Source organism: Watersipora subatra, chromosome 4, assembly GCF_963576615.1.
Source record: "Watersipora subatra chromosome 4, tzWatSuba1.1, whole genome shotgun sequence".
Classification (NCBI taxonomy): domain Eukaryota; kingdom Metazoa; phylum Bryozoa; class Gymnolaemata; order Cheilostomatida; family Watersiporidae; genus Watersipora; species Watersipora subatra.
In genome coordinates this window covers 55,357,857-55,382,720 of record NC_088711.1, presented here as the reverse complement: position 1 = coordinate 55,382,720, position 24,864 = coordinate 55,357,857, and the positions used below count along the sequence as shown (strand labels likewise).

The 24,864-nt window shown below is 35.3% G+C and overlaps 1 protein-coding gene across 2 annotated transcripts in view; it reads left to right on the top strand.

The window, feature by feature from the left end:
- The window catches only part of LOC137394683 (uncharacterized), a 79,133-nt gene extending 58,915 nt beyond the window's left edge, over positions 1-20,218 (top strand). Inside the window, exons 11-13 of one of the 2 annotated variants that reach the window (XM_068081441.1) lie at positions 1,814-1,936; positions 3,480-3,570; positions 19,582-20,218. In XM_068081441.1, coding sequence (XP_067937542.1) covers positions 1,814-1,936; positions 3,480-3,570; positions 19,582-19,680 — 313 coding nt within the window. In that variant the 3' untranslated portion in view covers positions 19,681-20,218. Of the gene's footprint in view, positions 1-1,813; positions 1,941-3,479; positions 3,571-19,581 lie in introns of both variants that reach the window. The other variant, XM_068081442.1, reaches the window with a different exon arrangement.
- The last annotated feature ends 4,646 nt before the right edge of the window (positions 20,219-24,864 follow it).

The following is a 24,864-nucleotide window of genomic DNA, read 5'->3' as shown; positions in this document are numbered from 1 at the left end:
TTTTGCAACTCCCTTTGAAAAATCTCTGGGACTGATAACTTTCCGATGGGCAAGCGTTTACAAAAATATCTACCAAATAGCGTGGTGAATGTGGTTACTTTTTGGCACGTAATATTTAGATTCATTTGCCAGTACCAGCTGTTTGCATTCATCGTGCTAAAGTATTTTGCATTCCCTAAGTTGCTGAGTGTGTCTTCCATAGTGAGAAGTTAGTGGAATTCCCAAAGTACAGATTGGTTCAGTTTGGTGAAATCAATACAGACCCGGATTTTTCCATTTTTTTGGGATCACAATACAAGGTGTGCACCATTATGTGGGAGTTTCAACTTTTTCGATATCTCTTAGTCTTCATTTGCTGTATTTCCTGACGCAATGGCTCCTTTCTTGCTGCAGCTACTCTTCATGGCACAGCTTGAGCGAACAGTTCAGCATCCTTTTTAATGTATTGTTTACTGAGGTTTCCATAGTATCCAGTTTACTAAGCAATTTTGGATATCTCTTGATTCATCCATCAGTTAAGATCTCATCAATAAACTCTATCATTCGTAATTCTGATATAGCCAGTTTACTAACTATTCAATAATGTAGCTGTTTTCTACTGTTTTTCTGGATTTATACTTTAGTGGTATCTGGGCAGGTTCGCATACATTCAACTCATGGCTACCTGCTGCTCTCAGCTTCTTGGTTGCCTTCTGAAGTGACACTCCTAACTTTCTAGATCATGTCACCGGGAGAGCTGACCCAGAGGCCTCTGTGTCAACTTTAAAACATATTTTGGTGTCATTTGAGCTCAGGTCGCAATACCATGTTTTTCAGGTTTCATGTATGCTTGCGAGTGTATGCCCATTAAATCCATATAGTCAGAAAGATTCGGACCCCAAAAGTAAGCCATCGGCAAGTTCTGACACAATGCTCTGCTCTGATACAGCCTCATTCACCGGCTTAACTGCCGGCTTCTTGCATTTTGTAGACAATATATATATATATATATATATATATATATATATATATATTCATTTTCTTTAGTACATTTCTCCACTAACCCTGCATAGCTATTAATTCTGACACCATGTGATAATATGCAGTAGTGTCTGAACAACTCTCACCTCTAGTTGTGAGTCGTTGAGCAGTCAAGGATAAACATGCATTGATTTGCCGTTCGTTCAGTTGCGCTGTAGTCTATTCAATGGCATTCCTGCGATGATCACTGTCTTGACCTTGACATACTATCACAATAGGTTGGTAAAAACCAATTTTTGTAAAACATCGGTTTATACAAATCAATATGTGCAACTTTTTCAATTGAATTTTTGCAATTGCATACGAAATATTGTTACACCACATTGCAAATGTGTCATTAAGCAAATGTTCATTTACAAATAAAAATAGTAATCTTCCTAGCCATCTGTTGACATTATGTTTGAGATTATCTACATGTTTTACCTTATCCACGTCAAGCTAATTTGGTGTTCAATAATTACAATGCATTGATTATTGTTTACTGTATAATATTTTATGAGCGTACTCTTTTCTGTTAGCATCTTGGTTTAGAGATTACAATATAAAAGCCGGGTTCGTTTACCGGTCGCCATACTTGCAACTACGATTAATCCTCTCTGTCTCCAAACTATAAAAACAAGTACTTTAACCAATCATAACAATCATCCAACTAATGAGATGTCAAGTTCAAACTTTGGTAAACCATCTAAATTATTATTATTAATAATTACCTCTCTTTTGAAGTTTTTGGGGCACAATCTTGTAGGAGATATCCAATAAATTTATGCGTTGTTATCTTTTTTATATCAAACAGGTTTGTTGGATTGTGCAGCATCGAACAAGCAACTTCGATGCTCAAAATGCACAAAGAATTGCATGGTTTATTTATTGTGAGAGAATTGAGGAACTCACCTGGAACATACGCTGTTGATGTCAAGCAAGTTTTACATACTGCTTTATTTTCTTTCAAAGTAATCCTGATGCATGTACCTTCTTAAAGTTTTGTAAGAATTTAAAGTGACTGACTCGATGAACATAGATAAGTTTTATAGTTATGCAAAGTTCAGTTTGTTGCTGAGTACTCTTTAAAGGTTGACTTGCAACAAAATTCACCTTACAGTTATTTGGTATCAAAAGATTCACCATTTCTTACTCTGTTGTGTTGTAGGTGACAAATGTGTGGAAATGTGATTACAAGCTCTTAAAAGCTCAAAAACGAAAGCCGCCATAGATTGGAATTTGTTTATTTCTCTGGCGTATTCATTACAGTTTGGTTATCATCTTGTCACGTGATGTTTTCACATGAATTGAAAGGCCAATAAAAAGCTCAATATAAAACTTATTGTAGCACTAGTTTATGACAAACATTTCGGGTTTTACCGAAGACCCCTTATCAAATATAGATGCTTGCAACTTTACAGTTTTGTTTCGGCATTATCTAATCGTCAAGTCGTAATCTGATCATGTGACCCAATACTTTGCAAATAATTTTTGCAGCATTTTTCCATTATCACAGGTGACCAACAGGCTCGTCAGGATTATCAGACAATGATATGTACTCCTTCGAGGTAAGGTTAAAAAATTAAATGAATTTTTACGGTAAGTTATAAGATATCACTGCTAAAAGTGACAGCATTACAATGACGATAAAACAGGCGCGTAACAACAATAGACATGGTTTTATTAAATGCGAGAAGTATATTTGTGAAAATATTTCGACGAATAAGGTTGCATGAAAGTATAAACAGAAACCATCCTGTAACAGCTACGTCCCATTTGAACCGTTTTGGAAAGAGAATCCAAACTACGGCGGTCTAGTGTGGCTGTGATTAACTGCTCATGTTTTAGCTTTGAAGAGCTTGTAATCACATTCCCATATATTTTGCACCTACAACACAACAGAGTAAGACATGGTGAATTTTTTCATATCAAATAACTGTAATGTGAATTTTGTTGCAAGTCAACCTTTAACGCTGTAGTTATTTATGTACTAGTTAGACTGAGGGTATTGACGATCACTGTTTGAGGGCATTTAGACCAGAGTCACATGAATAGAGTGTTATTCAACTATGAACTGGATAGAATTATTGCTACAGATTTGTTTGAGGATGTACTCTTTGGCGATTGTTCATGATGTTTTGGTGAATTGGTAGTCGATATGCCTTTGCGTTATAGAATCTAGGATAAAATTTTGAATATTAGTTGATTGACAGGCTTTTGTAAAGCATTGTGCATTTGATTTTGTTGGCATTTATATTAATTTTTTTATATGGATCCAAACTTACATCTGGCGCTGTGAATGGGAAAAATACCTGTGAATAATGTTATCATTTAGATATTGACTAATTATTTCCCATACTAACTTTACATGAAAATTGCTTGAAACTTGATGGGTTATCAATCGTTTCAGTAATGCTTTAACTATTCGTAAACACTGCTTCAGCCTAATTGAATAATCATTTTCTATTCCAAAATTGCAGTGAGAAGGGCGTACCTTATACTATGGTAATAATGAAGAGAAAAAATGCTTACTCTATCGATAATGGACAAACAGAGTTCAGTTCTATTTCGGTAAGTACTCCAAAAGATTATAAAACTCATGGTTGAAGCTTTTGGCAACTCTGCTAGGCAATAGCAATAAAGGTTGCAGATAATCCCTGATCTGTCTGTATGTGGTACCATCGGATACAAAAGAACAACTTTTATCCATGAGACTTCAGCTAAAATGTATTATTGCAGCAAAGTTAGCTGATGAAACACAATTCCAAATATCTGAGAAAAACAACCACATTTTTATCACTTCTAAAGCAACCTGCACAAGTTACCTTAATCAACAAGCAAAAGAAGGTTGAAGTCGTTGAAGAAGAGAAAAAAAAAGATTAATTAACTTTGCTTAGAGCTGGCTGAGTAAGCGTGTGACCTTAAAACAATTTCTGAATGTTTTTTATTGTTATATCCTTTGAAAAAATTTGCAAGTTATCATGGCTAACAATAATTGACAGGTCATCATTGCAACAAAGAACGGATAAATCGTTGGGTCTCACTTAGTAAGTCCATCAAAAAAGATACAGGGCTGTACAACTACATTCGTAGGGCAGGTCCTACTGCAGTGACATAGGGCGGGTCCTAGGGATAGGTCCTAGGGTGACCTAGGAATTCAGGGCAAAATCACCGCAAAGTTTTAATTGAAGGCGGTAAAACTTAAAGCCTTAGCACTGAAGTCATTGAAACTGGTGAGTTCAATAAAATCAATAAACTAAACAGAGTGAAACTTGCAAACAAGAATGGTCAATGGTAGATAACATCTCATCACAGGCTGTTTCAGATGTTGGAACCGTTTACATGTGATTGAAATTGTACTGTGCACGACATTTAGTTATGGTTTTACTTATCTAAATTAAAGTGACTGTTGTGGTTCCATTGGATTGCAATACAAATAATTCTGATAAAACACAATCTACCATCAGAACATAATTTTTCATAGCCTAGCTTGAAAAGGGAGAATAGATGAATCAAGTGTTGTACATGGCATATGCCAAATAATAAACCAAGTCGAATAAAGTAGTCATGCAATGTAAGAATAAAAATAGTTAGCTTATTGAGCATATATACATATATATAGTATATATATACATATATATATAGTATATATATAGTATATATATAGTATATATAGTATACATATATATATAGTATATGTATAGTATAGATATACATATAGATAGTATATATATAGTATATATATATATATATAGTTTACATATATATATATAGTATATATATAGTATATACTAGCTGTACCACCCGGCATTGCCTGGGTAATAAAAAGTCTTTGAACAGAAACTTGATTTGTCCTTAACATATAACAACATTTACCATTCTAACTTTCAAACTACATATCATGAGAGAAGTGTTTTTTTAGTTGAGATAAATTAGGAGAGAAAATAGAAACAACTGTAAAAGTTTTCAAACTTTGTCAAACAACTATAACTTTCAAACTTTATATCACGAGGGAATGGTTTTGTGCAGAACAGGTTCTTTTCTTTGGAGGTATTAGACAATGTGTGACTTCGGAAAATACATGTATTTAACAGATTAGTAAAATAAATATGACAGAACATGGTAGTATTTTGTGGTTGAAATTTTATTAGAACGATGTCCGTCAAAAATGGTTAAATGAAAAATCAACATTAATAACACAGGTTAGAAACTAACTTAGTAATAATAGGTAAAAGTGATAGGACAATGAATAATGGTTAAACTTCAAACAGATAGTAAACTCAAATTATCTACTATATAAACGGCAATCATTGTCTGTGTGTGTGAGTGATTGATTGATTGATTGTCCGCCTTATAGAGTACCGTACTTTTCCGACTATTAGCCGCTACTAGGTATCTAGGGCGCGTTAACGGGATTCTCCGGTTAGTACACGCCTCTACTATACATAACCTACGGTATTCATAGTTTTACACAGAGCACGCCATATCTGGTTAGCGTGCCTCTTTACGGCGCCCAACGACATTGGCGCGTTCGGAACAGCTAAATTGCGGCCGTGCGAGAAAGCACCGTTCTGAGTTCGGCAGCCTATACAGCTATACAAATGTACTAATCATTAAATAAAATAGATTAATGAATAGTAATTTACATGCGATTAATATTTACTGCCAACAAGTAATGAGAAGGTCACACGAATGTTGATTTCTTGCGGTCACGGGAAAACGCAGTTCTCACCTACTACATTTCTACATAAAAAGGTAGGCATTTCTTAATCAATGTTGTATTGTCTATGAATTGCCACACTTCCACTACATAAACCTTTCACTTGCGTCCGTGTACAAATTTAGCTATCGGCCTACTGCCAGCCATTTTGCCGATATTGCTTAATATGTATACGATATTTTTTTCAATTTCAAACTCCATCTATACTGTTTGTTTTGGTTATATATTTTATTTTGCCAACATTTTAACAAGCACTGCTATACAAAAAATCGTTGTATCTATTTTTTGTGCATTTTAATTATCTGTCATGTGTCATCAACATAAGTAGTTATTTGTTTTTTTAACTCGGACGCATTTAATGAACTCGCACAAAAAATCTTCGCTTTAAGTTAGACATTCTCGAAGGAAGATTTAAAATTAAATTTTAGGCTAATTTTATAGAGAAATCTTTGGACAACACTGTCACTACTATAAAAGTCTTAAAGACCGATGGTTATGTTATCAACGAATAATAAAATTCAATTACTAGCAATCGCTGGTTAAATTGCAAAATGTGTCTACGGCGGTCGACCATAGAAAACGCATAAATGAGTCTACTTCAGTGAAAGGGTTGGAAACGTTGGATTTGCCACTGTTTGTGATAGTAAACATGTTCACTTCGTTCTGAGTTACTTTTATTCTTTTCCAGCTATGAGTTCTACAGCTACTACAGAACTTGCACGGGTACTGCTACTGCGTTTTACCTACTAAATTTCTACATCGAAAAGGTTAGTATTGTTGTATGTTATTGCTATTTACTATGTTATTGCTATTACTGCTATTGCTATTTTAATTATATGTGTAATCACAAAAATCTGAATCAGCTATGTCATCAACATAAGTAATTGTTTTCTAACTCGATGGCATTTTCAAAACTTACACAAAAATGGTTGTTTTAACCACTTCGGGTACAATTGCATAATCCAATTTCGCGTTCAGGTACAATTAAATCATGATGCTCTACAGATTATGACATGGGTCAACAAAAGTCATTTTAACCGTAGAAGCACTCACATTTTTACATAGAACACCTATACTCTTGGAAAGCAAAGAAAATTCTGTATCTGATCGTATTATCTTTATTTCAAAAATTAAAAATAATTAATATTGAAAGTAGCATGAAATAGCGGTTTTATTAAAATTCGTGTTCTACGAACATTTTCAACTAATAAGGGTAGCATGAAAATGTATAAAACTATATATAATAACAAACGAATAAAACATACTGTGTATACAATGCAATCTACAGTCTCTTCCATAGGTGTTAACTTATCTTCGGCACCACTCTACTGGAAGTCTGCCATTTCTATCGCTGAATTGAAGCCTATACGCATCAACTACTAACTACTACGGCATCAACTACTTAACTACTACGCGTTGTTACTAACTGATCGAGATGTTGAACTTCGAACCCAAATTACTCGAAATTCTTTCATTTGACCATAGCTGTTTGACCAGTCCGATGTCTGCAAACATGTCTGAAGGTCATGCTTAGCTTTGTAGATAGAGTGTAACTGTAAGCAGGCTCTAAATATAGATGAATGAGTAATGCAACTACGCAAAGCCTAAAAACTGGCTAATGAACTTGAGAAGAATATACTCAAAGCCGCTATAGCGGTGCATGCACCCGAAGTGGTTAAGTTGGAATTCTCAAACAAAGATTTAAAATTAAATTTTAGGCTAATTTTATAGAGAAATCTTTGGACAACATTGTCACTTCATACAAGTTTTAAAAATCGTTGGTTATGTTACCAACGAATAATAAAATTCAGTTACTAGCAATTGCTGGGAAAGTCGCAAAAATGTGTCTATGGCGGTCGACCATAGAAAACGCATGAGGGAGTCTACTTCAGTGAAAAGGTTGAAAACGTTGGATTTGCCACTGTTTGTGATAATAAACATGTTCATTTCCTTCCGCAGCTGAGTTACCTTTACTTTTTTTTCAGCTACGAGAACTACAGAAACTACAGAACTTGCACGGGCACTCCGAGCCTGGCGATAGGCAGCGGTGAGAAGAAAGCGAGCAGCGTATATTACAAAAAGCACACCATCTCATTCGATGTTAGAAATGCTTGAAGCAGTACAATGCCTTCCAAAAAGCCTATTGCCCAAACGCAAAAACAGATTGATTCCCGTAGAGAGAGATCGAATTTGCGAAGCAGCAGCAAGACGAGCAGAAACTGCAGAGCAAACGCAGCTACGCCCACAACGAAACGGAACTGCTGCTGCAGCTGCTAGAAGAGCAGAAACCGCCAAACAAACACGGGTACATCGAGAGCCGGCCAGAATAGATGCTGCAGCCGCTAGAAGTGCAGAGACTACTAGACCGACCCCAGCAGTAACTCAAACGGCTCAGAGCAGCCGCTACATCGGCCAGACGTGCAGAAACCTCCGAGCGAATGCAGCGGCGACAAGAACATGATGCACTAGCTACAACAGCTGCTCACCGAGCTGAATTTTCGGAGCGGATGAAACGGCGACAACAGCGAGATGCACTAACTACAGCAGCTGCTACCAGGCGCCATGTATGGACAGAAAACTTCGCGCTTGACTACAGTCATGCAACACAGTATAGGGTTGAATTTTTTTTATGGGACGAATGTCCAAAATTGCTCCAGATGTAACGCCTTACGTTGAAAAGGCGAGAGGCCATATATGTAGTTTATATAGTAGATTTTCTTGATAATAAATTTTATCAACAACCGCATTACTGCTGCACAGTTGGTATATATAATGTCAAAACACAGGCTATAGACGAAGAACTGGTGAGTCATGATTAGTGTTTCAAGCATGCAGAAGTCTCAATTCAATAAAAGCTGGCAATAGCTAAGCAGTGCAACAGCAAAATATTTTCTAGAATTTCTTAAAATATGTAAAACTTTTCCATACTGCCAGTTTGAACAGCGTCAGTTTGCCTAGCAATGTCAATTTCATTATCAGTTCTGTGTACAAAATTAGGACAATGCCGATTTGAGTAGTTCGAGACTGATGCATTGTAGACTAGCTGTAAAACACATTGCATATCTCCAATGGGTTCTCCAACATTATTAACACGTACAACTGCATATGTGTATGTAGTCAGATCAGCACAAAAATTTCAGTAGATTGCATATTTGGAGTTGTTTTACGGTATGAAAGACAACTCTCAATAAAACTATTGCTTTACGTAAATCTGTTCCCGAACACGGGTAATGCAGCTAGTGTTTAAAAATGCAAGTTGCAATAAAAATGATAATGTAACAAACTTTAAAAACTTATCTTATAAACTTCAAAAGTTATACAAAGTTTATAAATGTGATAAGAGAACATAAATCTACCTATATATATCTCTCAAAGTATGAAAATGTATGCGAATATAAGAGAATGAGGAATAACTGATACTAACGATAAATCTTACAGATAATCTTACATTAATCTTACAAATGATTGTTGTAAAATGTGAAAGTAATTACGAATTACTAATTGGTTAGGTTTACAAGGAAAGCTGTGTAAGCTAATACACAAAGCGAGCACCGATAGAAAACTTTTTGAAACACGCATTTGACGAACGAAACATTCGGCTGTTGAGGAAAGGAAATAGCGCTTGTTACTATACTATATCGCTATTAAAATAAACGGTAATTAATAAAATGAATAGCATTTAACAAAATAAAAACAACTGTAAAAGTTTTCAAAATTTTTCAAACAAATAACTTTCAAACTTCATATCATGAAGAAAAGATTTTCAAACCACTGTAAATTTAAAGTTCATAACTTTCAGCGATGTATAGCTTTTAATAACGTACAGTTCAACCTATTCTAACCAGAAACCTAGTATTTCCATTTAATATTTCATAGTTTTATAAAGGTTGATACTGCGTTGGAACTTTGATTAAAGGGGCTGTCACAAAGTTTGGAAAGTGTTAATAAATGTTTAAAAAGTGTTTGTAACCTTGCGAAAGAATGGGGGTTATTTTGCTGTTATCCATTTCTTTTACTACTCTGAATTAGATACTTGTCTCCACTGACTAAAACTCTTACATAGGCAATTTCCATATTTTTTTACTGGAATATATAAATGGTTTATAAATAATTTATAAACGAGGTATGCTCATCTAACGAATGTGAAGTTTTATCAATTCTGGGTCATTGCAGATTCGCAGAAATGCGAAGTTTGCGCATAATGGGTTAACCAAGCCAACAAAAGAATTATTATAGATTCACTTAGTTGACGTGGTTGGAACATAGTTTAGATTTCTTGTTTAATAGATTACTTTGTTAAAAAAGAATTCAACCTACTGCAGTTACAATCAGAGCCGCTTTAAAAATAGCCAAAATTTATTTTGTAGTTGTATAGCACTTTTTACATCAGACTTTGGTAAGATGGATATCAAATGACATGTTTATTGCAATAAATAATCGCTAAAACACTACAATAAAAAAAACTAAATGGTGAAAATGTAATTTTAAATAAATAATAATCAGCAGAAAACTCTTTTTTATACAGTTGAGTACTAAGTGCACCCTCTGGATACGATTTTGATTCCTTTCAGGGAAGGGTTTGTAGGGGTATAGAAACCATAGTAGTTATATAATGCAAACATTCCCTTGTAAAAATCGTCAAAATTTTATATACGTTGTGTACATATTAAATATGTGGTTGCGTCAAATTTGAGTTGATTTTAAATGAAAGCATTTTTTTCCTATTAGTTGATATGTTGTTTGTTGTGTTAGGCGATCTCATTGTCAAGACATTTGAAGATTATAATTGAAAAAAGTTGATCGCGGTAAAAACGCTCAGGCCAAAAAACATGCCCAGGCTTGCCCAAAATGATGTAACGAGTGATACAACCTGTCTCTATCTCTCGTATTCACATTAGCTATTGCAATAAAAGTCTAGTCCTGCGCGGCTCAATTGGCATAAATTTTACTTTGCATTTCTTTCATGTTGGCTAAAATAGAACTTTAAATCTAGCTACAAATACATTATTGTGATGTCTCAAACGCCTCAAATAAGAAAAATTAAAACTTGTCATATTAGCTTTCTCTAAATGCTGTGTAAACATCTGAGTACCGACTACGATTCTGCCGGTCTACGGTAATTGGGTCATCAAGTTAACTTATTTCATTGCGGCCTTTGTATCAGCTAAGGTCTCAGTTACTACTTACACCGGAAACTAGCGGAAACTACTACACAAAATAAGCACGCTGCCATCTTTGAAAATGCTATGTTTGAATATATGGTGAAACTAACTGCATACCAAAAGGTCATGTATAGTCATTATCATGTCATTATCATCTAGTATCATTATCAGTTTGTAGAACATAATTATCTGGTCACATTCGATTAGTTAATTTAAGTACAAAATGAATGGTTTTATGAGTTGACCAAAATGGTGAACGCAAAACAACGTCAGTTTTGTTGAAATAGGTTAACTCACCTATTCTGGCAAAGGATAACCAAAGCCATTCTTGCACCTGGTTGGCGGCTTGTGAACTCACCTGTTTTCACTTAGTAGAGTGAAGCATAAAGCTTTTTGAACGTAGTATTTAGTCTGTTGGAATTGTGTCGAGCTATTCAAAAGTACCTGCCAGTACAACTCGGATTACTTTTCATGAATCTATCCATCAGAGAAGATTTCATCACAGATGACAACAGTGCTACGTATGATGTATTCAATATGTTTGGCAAATTCTGTTTCGCATTGTCTTCAACAATATTACCCTACAGGATGAATTAATTCGCGGAGTTAAGTTTCGCGCAAATTGCCTTTTTCATGCATATTCGCAGATTAATTTATTCGCGGGTGAACACAATTACTCTCTATTGAGAGTAAACTCTATTGCGGCTAGCGATAGAGTTAACCCTTCGCATGCACACAATGCGTGTTTCGGTTTTTATTTAGCTTACAACTACGAGTCGATCATGCTAAGCTATAAATTTCTTTCTCCGTTCAGAGGTTTTCACGAATATCCATTGATTTGGGAGCCTTTGATGAACCAACAACTTGTGGTGGGTAAGGAGTTTTTTTCAAAGGCATTTACTAAATTGATAATTGAATTTCATTTGAGTTCTTCGGTAAAACGCAATACAGTGGAATCTCGGTTTTCGAACGACTCGCAGTTCGAACAAATCAGAGTCCGAACAAAAAATTCGAGAAATTCTTGCTTCGTAGTTCGAACACAAATCAGAGTTTGAACGCCGGTACGACGCGTGAGTGCGTACGTGAGGGTGGGATGCTGAGCGGCCTATGAGTGTAGATCGCTCTCTCTGTGACCAACTGTTGTCGCATGCGGACGTGCTGCGTTTTGTTCTCGCGTTTTATATAGGTGTACGAAGTGTTTTAGCCCCTAATCATGCCTCCAAAGAAATTCAGTGCAAGCAGCAAAGCTTAGTAGCAAATGGGCCGAGTTACAGAATTTTGTCGGACTCCACCACCCTGATAAAGCTGCAGTCACCAGAGTCATCAATGACTTTAACGACACTATCATGAACCACTTCCGAAAAGTGCTAAATAGAAGGCAGAAGCAAGTGTCATTGGATAGATATTTTAAGAGAAAAGAACATCCTGTATCCTAAAAATCTTATTCATAATTTTTTTCTTTATCCTTTTTTATATTTTTACACGTTCATGTTAGCGTAATCTTTCGTATGGAAGATTACGATAACACGAACGTACGATTAGCCTGGGTTACATTTATGTTTATGTTATTTGTGTCTTTGTCATTTTGCTTAACATTTTCTGAGATATGCATTGCTTTTTATGTGTTGGTCAGCATTTTAATGTGCAATTTCATGCATAAAATAATGTATAAAATACTAAAAAGGTAAACATTCAGGGTGTTGGAACGGATTAAAACGATGTACATTATTTGTAATGGGAAAAATGATTTCGGTGTTCGAACAAATCGCTTTTCAAACAGGGTTTTGGAACGGATTATGGTCGAGAACCGAGGTTCTACTGTATTTCTTTTTTCCCATCCCTACCGCTTCATTATTTGTTTTAGTGAGAGAGATTTTTCATCATACACTGAGGCACAATGACTGCAAGGGTGGTAGATGTCATTCCTGGTTTTAGGTCACTTACCCCCTGGCCACTTACCCCCCGGCCATATACCCCCAGTCATTTACCCCCTCGTCACATACCCCCGTAGGCTATATACCCCAAGGTCACTTACCCCCAAGTCAATTACATCCACATAACACATAATACAGTTTAACTTAAATCAGTTAATTTTTGGTTTAAATCTCATGAACCACTTGCTAATTTGTCATGGTTGAATTAGTAGTTAATAATTAATAATTAAAAAGACACTTAAAAATAAATGCATTTATTTACAAACTAATCGCAAAATTGCATTTTAATACAAACTGACAGTAATTTACATGTATTTGCAAAACATGTACATGCATGGACATTTATTTTTAGACCATCATGGAATTACATTTGAATATTGTGTGCTATACCACGTAAGAAATGAAGAATTGGTCTATTATCATAGTCCGCAACTATTGTCTGTAGTCTCTGCGATATAGCTCGATATTTTGGCATTTGGGATGGTGCTAATTCACCAGTTATCATTTGGGTGATTGCGACTTCATTTAGTGCTTGCTCTCTACGAAGTATGATCAAGAAATGCCAGAAGTTGGGATGGTAGGCACTGATGCTTGCTTGCATGTGTCTGTGCCATCCTTCAACATTATTGTTTGTGCGAGGCAATTTGTTAACAACTCTTTCGTGAATACTCCACATTGTGTGAGGAAATATCGGTTCCGCTCGTCCTTTACGCTGTTGTCGCCCAATGTACGTATCTTCAAAATAGTCCACAACTGGTTGGGCGACTTCTGGTATGTTATCTGAAAATGTCTCAAATGATTCCACGATGTCATTCATAGGCATGAATGCGAGAGCTGCATAGATATATATACCTAGATTGGCCAATAATAGCTAGCCCCATTGGTGGCCTTGTCAGACGTAAATGCAATGACGCAACGTAATCATATTGTACCTTACGCTTGACTGACCGCAAGATTCATCATTAGTTTACAATGGCTGAAGCTGAGAAGGGTGTGTCAGCTGCTACTAAGGTGAGTTTTTTACTACTTTTAATATCAAAGATAGGCTTGGAACTCCTAAATATCAGCTGTAAGGCTTTATAGTAAAAACTAGAACAGTTTTCATACCAATAGTGGACATATTTTTCCCATATTTGACACTTTGAAAAAATTATTGAAGACAATCAAATCAGCAGACATCATTGTTTGTCAAGTTACTATCAACTTCAACTTGTTTGATTCATTAACTGATTGACTCTCTCTTGGAAGGTTTTCTTAACTTTGCCCAAGGAGCTGCTTGTGTAATACTGCTACTTTGTGATGCTTGAGCCATTAATTTGGATACCATCTTGCTATAAATCACTAAGTCAGAATGGAATTCATATTCATTGCTATTTTGGCAGCGATCTCACCATTATTCATCAAGCTCACAGTCATCTGAGAGGACTAGTAAGAATTGCTGCGTTGCTTTTGGATGTTCCAATTATCCAAGAAAATGCCCAGAGAAAAGCTTCCACAGGTGGGACAATATAACAAACATTCACCCTGCTAATCGTTGGGAGAATTCATGAACATACTACATGAGCATGGCTTGGAGCATGGTTATCTTTGGCTATAATCAGGCTTAAAAGTTTCCATTATTTGACAAGGTTAATGCTACACTTCTCAAAGGCAAAAAGTCAATAATCCAATGAGCAAAAAACACCACTAATTGTATGTATCTTTTATTACTTGTTAAGTTTTGCTACTGCTGCTGATCGCAAGGATGCCTGGATTAAAGCAGTGAGACGAGAACAGTGGACCCCAAGTAAATCTTCTGTACTTTGTTCAGACCACTTCACTAGTGAAAGCTACCAAGTATCACCTGGTATTGGGAAAAAAGCTAGATTGAAGGCCAATACCATACCAACATTAGAGTTTGTCTTTTAAGACATTGATAAAATTCAAATTTATCAAAGACAACTGTTGTAATGAAGGATAACTTATATCTCCCTCTCTCGCAAATGCTAGCATTAGCTGCTATTGTATGTATTTAATTTTACATTTTAAATAATCACATTTCCTTGTATTATTTTTTGATTGTTGCTTTTTGAAATCATGTGGTAAATTATGACAATAACCAACATCTTCTTTCTGTTACAATATCTTGTTTTGAGTGTTTTATTTGCATTTTTAGAGTATGGAAACCAAGCAATATATATTTAATTGTTTGATATGTAAATAACATATGCGCTCAGTCTCGGAACGCATTAAGCTTGTAAGTTGAAGTATGACTGTATAAGTTTTTAGCTTTTAAGAGCTTGTAATCACCTTCTCATATATTTCACACCTACAACACAACAGAGTAAGGCATGGTGAATCTTATGATACCAAATAACTGCAATGTGAATTTTGTTGCAAGTCAACCTTTAACTTGCTTTTGCATACTGTACAAATAACTTGGTATTGGCCTTTCGTGACTGGCTTCTTAGTGGTGGCAATTAGTGCTAGCCTGGCAAAGTTTTTCACCAATCCAGCACTACTAAGCAACACTCTTGTCGCTTTCTCGCTGTGGTTGCAAACCTCAATCACCACAGGCGAAGACAAAGTCAAGCCACCCTGATTCTTAGCTGTAATTAGGGAATTCGTTGCTTGGTTTACATCAACGTTGGTAACATCCACGATGCTAGTGATACAATCATTACACTTCAGCTTTGGTGACCTAGCCAGCTGTAAAATAATCATTCTGTCTCATTTTTGACTTCAGACATACTTGCATACTCATCATATTTATTCATGTTTAGTTCAGCATATTAGTCTATTTACCTAGCCAAGGTCTGGCTCTTTGAGTGGGTGGGCTATTTCCCCTCCCCTCTCCATTCCCCTTCTCTCTTTTCCCCGTCTAACTTATTCTTTGGAGAACAGGGAAAAGAGAGAATGGGGATAAGAGAGGGTTGCAAATAAAGCCATGATGGCTCATTATTTGTGTGCAACAATTCATAGCTTTTATAGTTTTAATCTATGGTGGTTATCAGATATTATCACAGAATTGCTTTAGTTTACTGGATTATGTATACAAGAAGGTTTTTATGTGAAAATAAATGTAATTTTCTTACCTTCTTCCAATTAGATTCATTGTAAACAGCAGTGCAGTCAAGCGTGAGGTACAATACAGTGACGTTGCGTCTTGCTATTTTGGTCTGACAGGCTTTTTCCCTATTGGCCAATCTAGGTATATATATCTATGGAGAGCTGCCATAGAACGGATACACATATTTATATCTACATCATTCTGGTATTTGACCTGGAGGCCTTCATTTAGAACTTTCCTGTAGATTGCCTGTGATAGACGATAAAAGCATCCTTGTATTGTAGTATCGGGGAATACATTGTGAAGAGCATTTTTAATAGCATTTTCAAAGTCTATCATTATGGATGTTGGAGATAATTCCGGGTTCAATGCGTTCACCTGTCGAAAGAGATTATCATATGTTGTTTGCTGTTTGTTGGGTTGTAGAGCATACACACAGGGTAGAATGCGGTCTGCAGTGAGTGCATGGATTGTGAATAGCTGATAGAAGACACTTGGGACAACCTTGAATGTACCATCGTAGAACCAGTGAGATGAAGTTTTGAGAACCTGGAGATTTCTGTGTGTCGAAAAGAGTAGTGTACGGTTTTCATCATCATCTCCATCAAACAATAAAAAATCTTCTCCACGTGATGTTACTTTGTATTCTTCAGGAATGACAATCTCCTCAGGGGTCTGAGGAACTGGGTGGGGGTTGCCCGCATGCTGGTGATATTTGCGTATTCCTCTGCGTATAGTGCGAATGGCTGGGATATGTGTAGAAGCTTGCTCGGATATATATTTTCACGTTCTTGAGTGATAATTCTTTGAGCAGTTTCCTCAGTGTCGAGTGCACGTTTTTTAACTGACTGACGCAGTTTCAGAGCCTCTGGACGACCAATAGAAACGGCGTGTGTGTGTTCATTGGTCTTCCCAATAACTTCTTCACCTTTCACTTTCAATTTAGCTTTGCATTTTTTATCATTCCGTCTCATTTCACACTCATATGACACAACTCCATTTGCTAAATTTTTCTGCTTCATATATACGAATCCTTCATACACTAACTTCGAACCTCATTTAGTACTAGTAATGAACTCCATAATAAATTTTATAATACTGGTGGTACAACACAGTTTTCAACTTATATATGCATGCCTTAACTGTCTTAGTTCTTTACAATTTCTGCTTCAAAGAATCTATCCAACCCAGGATCAAGGGTATTGAGCACATTTGATATGTACTCTAAGCAGTTCTATTATGCAACCCATTCTTGGTTGACATCTCTACTCATTGAATCAAAAGAATAATTAATTGTCTAAATTCCTTACAAGTTCAATTTCAACGAATCTAATATATGATCAAGGGTATTGCATTTATAATTAGTGCTTAGTAGAAACTCTTCAAAGATATCATGGGGAGGGGGTAATTGACCTGGGGGTATATAGCCTAGGGGGGTATGTGACCAGAGGGTAAATGACCAGGGGTATATGGCCGGGGAGTAAGTGGCTAGGGGGTAAGTGACCTGATACCGTCATTCCTAGATCACCAATTATTCAGTGAGGTCTTGAAATTGAGGTAGAAATGACTGCAGCTGCTAGCGAGGAGAATATATCTGTTTTAAAAAAAGAACAAAAACGACTTTACGAGCACAAAATTTTGGCAAGCCGGCAAAACTTTGCAATAGTAAGCCACGAGGACAGTTTTGATGATAACTCCCTTTCCAGCCATGTAGTAGCGAGAGAATCGCCTTTAACATCTACCCAAGACAGTGACAGCGATATAGAGCTGCTATTACCGAAATAGTTAGTCAGAGAGCACCATTACACGCTAGTATTTACTTATCAAAAGTATCAGTTTAATTTTATTCCCAGACAACCGCCATATGAGCTAAACTGTTTTTATTTACTCCGTTCATCCTTTGTAAAATTTTATTTGTATTTGAAATATTTTATTTGTACACCAAAGTTTATAATAAATTATAATATATCTATACATGAAATATAATATATAATATGATCATGTTTGCTGCAGCGATATCAATGAGTTGTTGTTGATGAAGGGGTCTAGGTTGACTGGTTGCTTCTCTGCCAACATTCCAGCCTTTTGTGAATTGTAATTGTGAATTTGTAATTGTGAATTTGTAATTGTGAATTCAATGTCTATGCAGATACACTGGACCGGAAAGGGCAGCCTTATTGTGTTGAAATCGGCCTTGAATGGATTTTTTATATTAAAATGTCTTCAATTAATTGTGCTATTAACTTCTTTTCTAGCAGAATATCATAGATTTTGAGACAAGATTTAGAATCAGCGCATGTGAAATATGTATAAAACATTATTTTATTATATAATTTTCCACGCTATCTCTGTGATTGTTAGTGGTTTCCGTCACCCTTTTCCATCGCTGCCGATGACAGCCATGTTGGATTTGTCCCGCCCAAACCCACACGAGGATGAAATCTGACAAGTATAAATTATTTTTATGTAGAAAATACATTAATAAGCATATACCAAGAGCTACATTGCTAAAAAATGAAAAAAAATTCGGGTTTTACGTGACGCTAAAATATCTTAAATCTACAAAATTTGCCAAAAATAGGGCCCGCTGACCTACTTTAGCGACCTCTGACCCCAAATGACAGTCTCCGACAGACAAGTTTTTAAATGAAAATGATAGATCACATGTGAAAGAAGACATTACTAAAAATTCAGATTTTTAAAGATATAGTTTTCGAGATATTTGTTATAAAAAAACCTAAAAAAGTTCGATTCGGAGTTGCCCCCCCCCCTGAATGGCAAACTTTGGGGTGATACCGGCAGCGCCACGAAATGTTTAGAGACTAAAAAATTTGGATTCCCACCAAGTTTGACATGCTCTTTCACATAGGATTAGTTTTAATCATATCTGTAACGGGTCAGCACACACATTGAACCAGTCCCCAGTGAATGGCTTATTTGTGAAAATATTTCAACGAATAAGGTTGCAAGAAAGTGTAAACAAAAACCATCTCTCAAACCTACATCACATTTGAGCCGTTTTGGAAAGGGAATCTAAATTATGGTGATCTCGCGTGGCTGTGATTTTCTGTTCATTTTTTGAGCTTTTAAGAGATTGTAAGCACATTTTCACATATTTTGCACCTACAACACAACAGAGTGACATGGTGAATCTTTTCATATCAAATAACTGTAATGTGAATTTTGTTGCAAGTCAACCTTTAATACATAATATGTATTACGCACACCCACTGCCAAATTTGAACTCGGGTGAAAATTTGGTTGAATTCGTGTATATGGTAAAAAAATATTCATATAGTGAAGTGAAAAAATCATCATGTTTCATTTTGTAAGCAAAAAACATCGTATATCAGGGTAATCGTATCTTGAGGGTGCACTGTATAGTTAATAATCGTATAATCAGTCGGTTCCAAGTTCAAATGATAATGTACTCCCTTAACTGTCTGGTTACACATTTTTTGGAATAAAGTAGTTTATATTTTTTGCAGCATTTTCCTATGATGAATGTTTTACTCTCACCAAAAAACCGTAAACAAGTTTTAAGTCATATTTTGTTTTATGTTTTGATTATGCTTTATTTCAAGTTTTTTCTCAATTTTCGAACTTATTTCTTTATTTTTAAGTTTTATTTCATTTTTATGCATTAGAAATGCTCCTTATCAAAAACAAACTTTAAATGCAATACTTCGCCATTGATAGGTTTGATTACTTTTTTAGGGTCTTGTGAGCTACTATCACATCAATTCACTACGAGAGGCATATCCTTATTTAACTACAACTTTGTTGATTCCTTATCACTTTCGTACAAAGTGGTAGATCGGATACAAACTCTTCGCCATAATCACAGTCTTGTAGATATACTATTCAACAATGGCAGCCATATATCTGGCCCACCACAGTTTATTATTGCCTTGTATTGACCCAATTCTGTGTTGTTATAGACTCGATAGTATGATTAGCTAGTGATTTGTTTTAAGGTATTGGTCAATATTAACTGTGAATGTAAGTTTACCATCGACTGGTATGGCGCCAAATTTGTCTGCATATAAAGCATTTTATGATATTCTTTTCTGATGCCAATAGTCATTTTAGGGTTCATTTTAGCTGGCAGCTACAAAGGCTTGAGGTTTTGACATCGATGAGAATGTTTGTTTGCAAATATATGATAGTATAATAATATCATTTAATAAACCTGCAATATTTTTATGAAGCATGAATTTACAAAGCCGGTATTCTTATGAAATGGTTATCACAAGTGGCCACAATCGTTTTATATGTTTAAACTTGTTTATTATATTCATGTTTTAGCAGATATTTTTTGTACTTTTTTAGCAAAATTGGTTATGTTATTGTTTCAGGGGGATTCACTTGTTATAGAAATAAGAAATAAAACATTCATGAAATGAATGAGCTTTGTACCTGATTCTTTATCAAGTTTGTCATGGCTTTGCATCTGCTTTTACAAGGTATCTCTCATTCTCAGAAAATGAAAAGAAACTTTCTTAGTTTTTTGACGATTTCAGGAGAATTTCAAAACGGCTTGATTTTATCAACTATTTGGAAAATAATAATTCAGGTAAAAAGCTTTTTTAGCTTTTTCAACTGTTTAACACAGTTCTCCCTGAGTATTAAAATAATCTATTGGTATCTAAAAAACATCAAATCAAAAACTACATATTCCTGAAATACTATGAACAGAGTCTATTTGCAAATTTTGCATTATTCGTACTTCACCTTTTTTCTACTGGTCAGTATTGTAAAACTAGAGCACCGAGATCAGTGTCGGTTGCCCAGCTGATCGAACAGCCGATGTCATGACCAGACAGGTTCTCATCATCACAGCAGAAGACTCAGTCATAGGTGAGCTAGCTCGGCATATCAGCTGATTAACTAAGGACTGGGAAGCCGTGACTGCCGAAGAGGTTGGAGCCTACCACTTGGAGAGGCTCTACATAAAAGGAGCCTGATGCAAAGGAAAAGACAGATAGCGGCAGTCTCTTTGTTTGTTGTTATTTATATGCGCATATATTGACTTTATGTATTTGTATAAATATAGCTCAAATATATATTCACATTGCTAATACACTCAGTGTATTTATTCTTGTAAAGAGAGCCGGCAGTTTTCTATTCAGCATCAGCTTGTTACGATTCCACCAGAAAGTCAGTTCAATAAGCCTGGAAAATCTGAAAGGCTGCAGAAAAAGGTTGAGGCTATCCTGATCGAGTATATTGGTACACTTTAGCCCGAACAATATGTTTGCTTGTCTCATCTTTAACCTTTGGAAGAGTGATTAGCAGGTCACCAAAGTGCTGCAAGTGCAAAAGTTACAGCTGATTGTTGTGAATTCATCCTTACTCGAACTCATCAGTATAAGCAGCTAAAACAGCAGCCCATCATTGTATGAGCTATAGGTGGTACCGGTATGCTAGTTTTAGGTCCTAGAATGGTAGTGAAGGTCAGTCCTCTGTTATAAGTTTAAAGGATTTTCTACCCAAGTATCTATAGAGCTTCATGACTAAAGGTCAGTGACAGTACCCTTCTTTCTGTATGAGCATAGTTATTTTCACTTTTACTGCAAGTTCTCAAAGCAAAGGCTACTGGACATTCGTTGCCATCAGCAAAACATTTGACAGCACGCTTTCTAGCCTTTAGGCTGATGCATTACAAGCTAGGGTAAGGGATAGCTTGGTATTGTCAGGCACTAAACCGTTATCTGTCAAGAAAATATTTTTTACATCATTAAAACAGCTTCACATTATTTATACGACTCTGACGTCACTGGTTAATTTATGTAGGGGATGCAGCTTGCTAGCCAAATTTGCCAAGAATCTCTGATAATTCGTTATTATGCTCAGAAATGATTGTAGTTCATTGAAAGAGAGAAGAAGAGAGAAGGAAAAGAGAGGGTAAGAGAGAAAAAGGGTGAGGGAGAGAAAAATAGGGGGAGAGATAACGAAAATAATAGGTGGAGGCAGAGATGGGGATAGTAAGAGAGGGGAGGCAGAGGATGGGGGAGACAGAGGGAAGGAGCCAGAGGGGGGCTTATTCAATGCGGAAACTGACAAAGTATGCTTTCATTTTCTAAGTTATGAATTATCGCTCTAGCGTTTCTGGCTATCAAATATGTTGGAGTAATTTAAATCTCCTTTTCTACCATATCAGGTTTCTACAAGTTTATAGATTTATTTTGTCTGGCCAAACTATCGCAAAAATAAGTTTCTCTGTATACTTAAGGCAGTATGATTGGAAATGAAAAATATTTGAATTTGTTATTTCTTATCAATATAGCTTATATTTTTATGTAGTTTATATTCAAATGTAGTTTTTGGTAAAAATAGTATCAGTAGAATATTTTATTGTATTACAAACAATTATGAAAGAGTTTCTGAAGGCATTAGTCATGTAATCTAATAAAGTTATGATATTAAATTTATGTACAATTAGATATGCTATGTACACAATTAGGTATACAATATATACAGTTATGTACGACATACGCAATGGCATACAATATTTACGATGATATACTATATATAAAATTAGATATACAATATATACAATTACATATATTGTATATACATGTACAACTACATTTAATAATAAATAATTATTTACCATACATACAATAATAGACCATATACACAATTATATACAAATATAGCAAGTTAAAAACATAACATGTATGTACAAATTAAACACACAATATATGCAATTAGATGTACAATACACTCACTTAAATGTACAATGTAAATAATTATATGAAATTATACAAAATTAAATAGAATCATAAACAATTATGCACAACTACATGCAATACTTACAGTGTACACACAACTCATTTGCATTACTTATATATAAAGATAAATGCTTATATAACACCTATATACAATTATGGTGTTACACCTTTACTATATATATACCTTTCGTGGCCACATAAATAGGCGCAGATGATATGCAGTCTTCTCTAGTTCCAATTATTTCATTCTCAGAAACACACAGCCATTATTATTTTTATATAAAAAATTACCTTGACTACATGATGCACCTTACACACACTACAACAGCATTTATTTTTTGATAGTTTTTTAATATGATGACATAGGTTTTGGTAAAAAAATCCTGTACTTTAAAATAATTAGACCATTAGAAACACCGGCTCAATTGGCAAAAAAAACATTACAAATTATGACAATGTAAGTTAAACTATACAAACAACGATTAACTAAAACTAAACGTTTTATTATAGTTTTCAAAATTTTGAACTGAACAGAACAATATAAATATCTGATTAAAAAAGGAATGATACAGAATAGATATATCTGATATAGCAGTGTCATACTGCAGTCACTGCTTGCAGTAAGAGAGCAAAGGTACTGTATCATCATACTGTTTGACATCTGTCGTCAGGTAACCCAGCCGACAAGCAACAGATTTTAACGCATGCTTGTCTTAGGCGGAATTCATAAAGTTGATCGTGATAAGCTCTTCATCACTTGGCTTTTTTATTCCATACACAACCACAAAGTTTTGCACTTAAAATTTGTCCAGAAAATTTAATATAAACAGCAAATTATCATCTGTTTTTTTTCTCCCTCTTTTTCTTCTACTCCTGTTTCTCCCTCTCTTTCCTCCACCTCTGCTCCCCTTCTCTCTCTCCTTTTTCGAAAGCCTTTGTCAAAAGTATCGCATAGTGTTTTAGTCAGCTTTAGGTATAGCTGATAGCTAGACTAGCATTAAACTGGAAACTGTGAAGCCCCATCATGAGATGTTGTGGCAGGAATGTCAATGAAGCCGTCATAATTTGATTGGCTAACATAATTGGTATGATATACTACTTGGCAGTGAATCTTTATTATTTCCTTGTACTTTTAACAACTTTGAACAATGCTAACTACTGTCATGTGATAAAAGTTAAGATTATTTGTTAAGAATTCCAATAAAAAAACATCGAGAGAAGACAACTTTTGGTTAGTTTTTATATATTAGGGTTATGGTGTAACAAAATCATTACCAGTTAAACAGTGTTTTCTTTTGTTTTGATTTTACAGAAATTTTTACAACAAGAATACTCCTTAACTTGGTTCAACTCAAGAACTTAATCTGTCAGATAGTGTGAGTTGGTGGTGAAGACAAAATAAGATTATAATGAAATTATGCTACCTTCCTTCGACTGCAGTATATCAAGCACCCAAACACACCCATGGCAGTGCCGATGAGAGTATAGAAAATAGGGTGTCAGTATGTGGGTAGCTTCCCTACAAACAGAGCCTTTGGTGAAGAAGGATGCAATCAAGACAACAGATTAAAAAGACCAACAATACTTTTAAAAATTTGAGGAAAAGAATATTGATTAGTTAACGTCATTGCAGTCTGTTACATTATAGCTTATCTTTCACAAATTTATTGAAAAATATATACTTTTAGTAATTCACTAAAATATTTGAAAAGTTAATCATTTAGTGCTAAGGTGTATCGGACTAAAGCAATTTGTAGAGATTAACAAAACGAACTCTGACAGCTCTCGTAGTGCACAACTTGGCAGGCATAGCCTTCCATATCTAATACACCTTCTTTTAAGTACATTCCCTACTAGGTGTAGCACTTTCGTAGCACATCCTTGTCTAACACATCTTCTTGTTAGTAAACTCCCTACTAGGTATAGCACTTCTATATTACACCCATATCTAGTACATCTCTTTAGTACACTCCCTGCTAGGTATAGCACTTCTGTAACACACCCCTACATAGTACATCTCTTTCTAAGTACACTTTCTGCTAGAAAAAGCACACCTGTAGCACAACCCTATCTAGTACATCTCCTTCTTAGTACACTCCCTGCTAGGTATAGCACTTCTGTAGCACACCCTTATCTAGTAAATCACCTTCTAAGCTTGAAACCTTTTCGTACAAAGAAACTTGCAAGGTATTGATGAGCATTAAACAAACTTCAACCTAAATTTTGATTTGTCTCCTTTGACCAACAATCTATTTGCGGTATA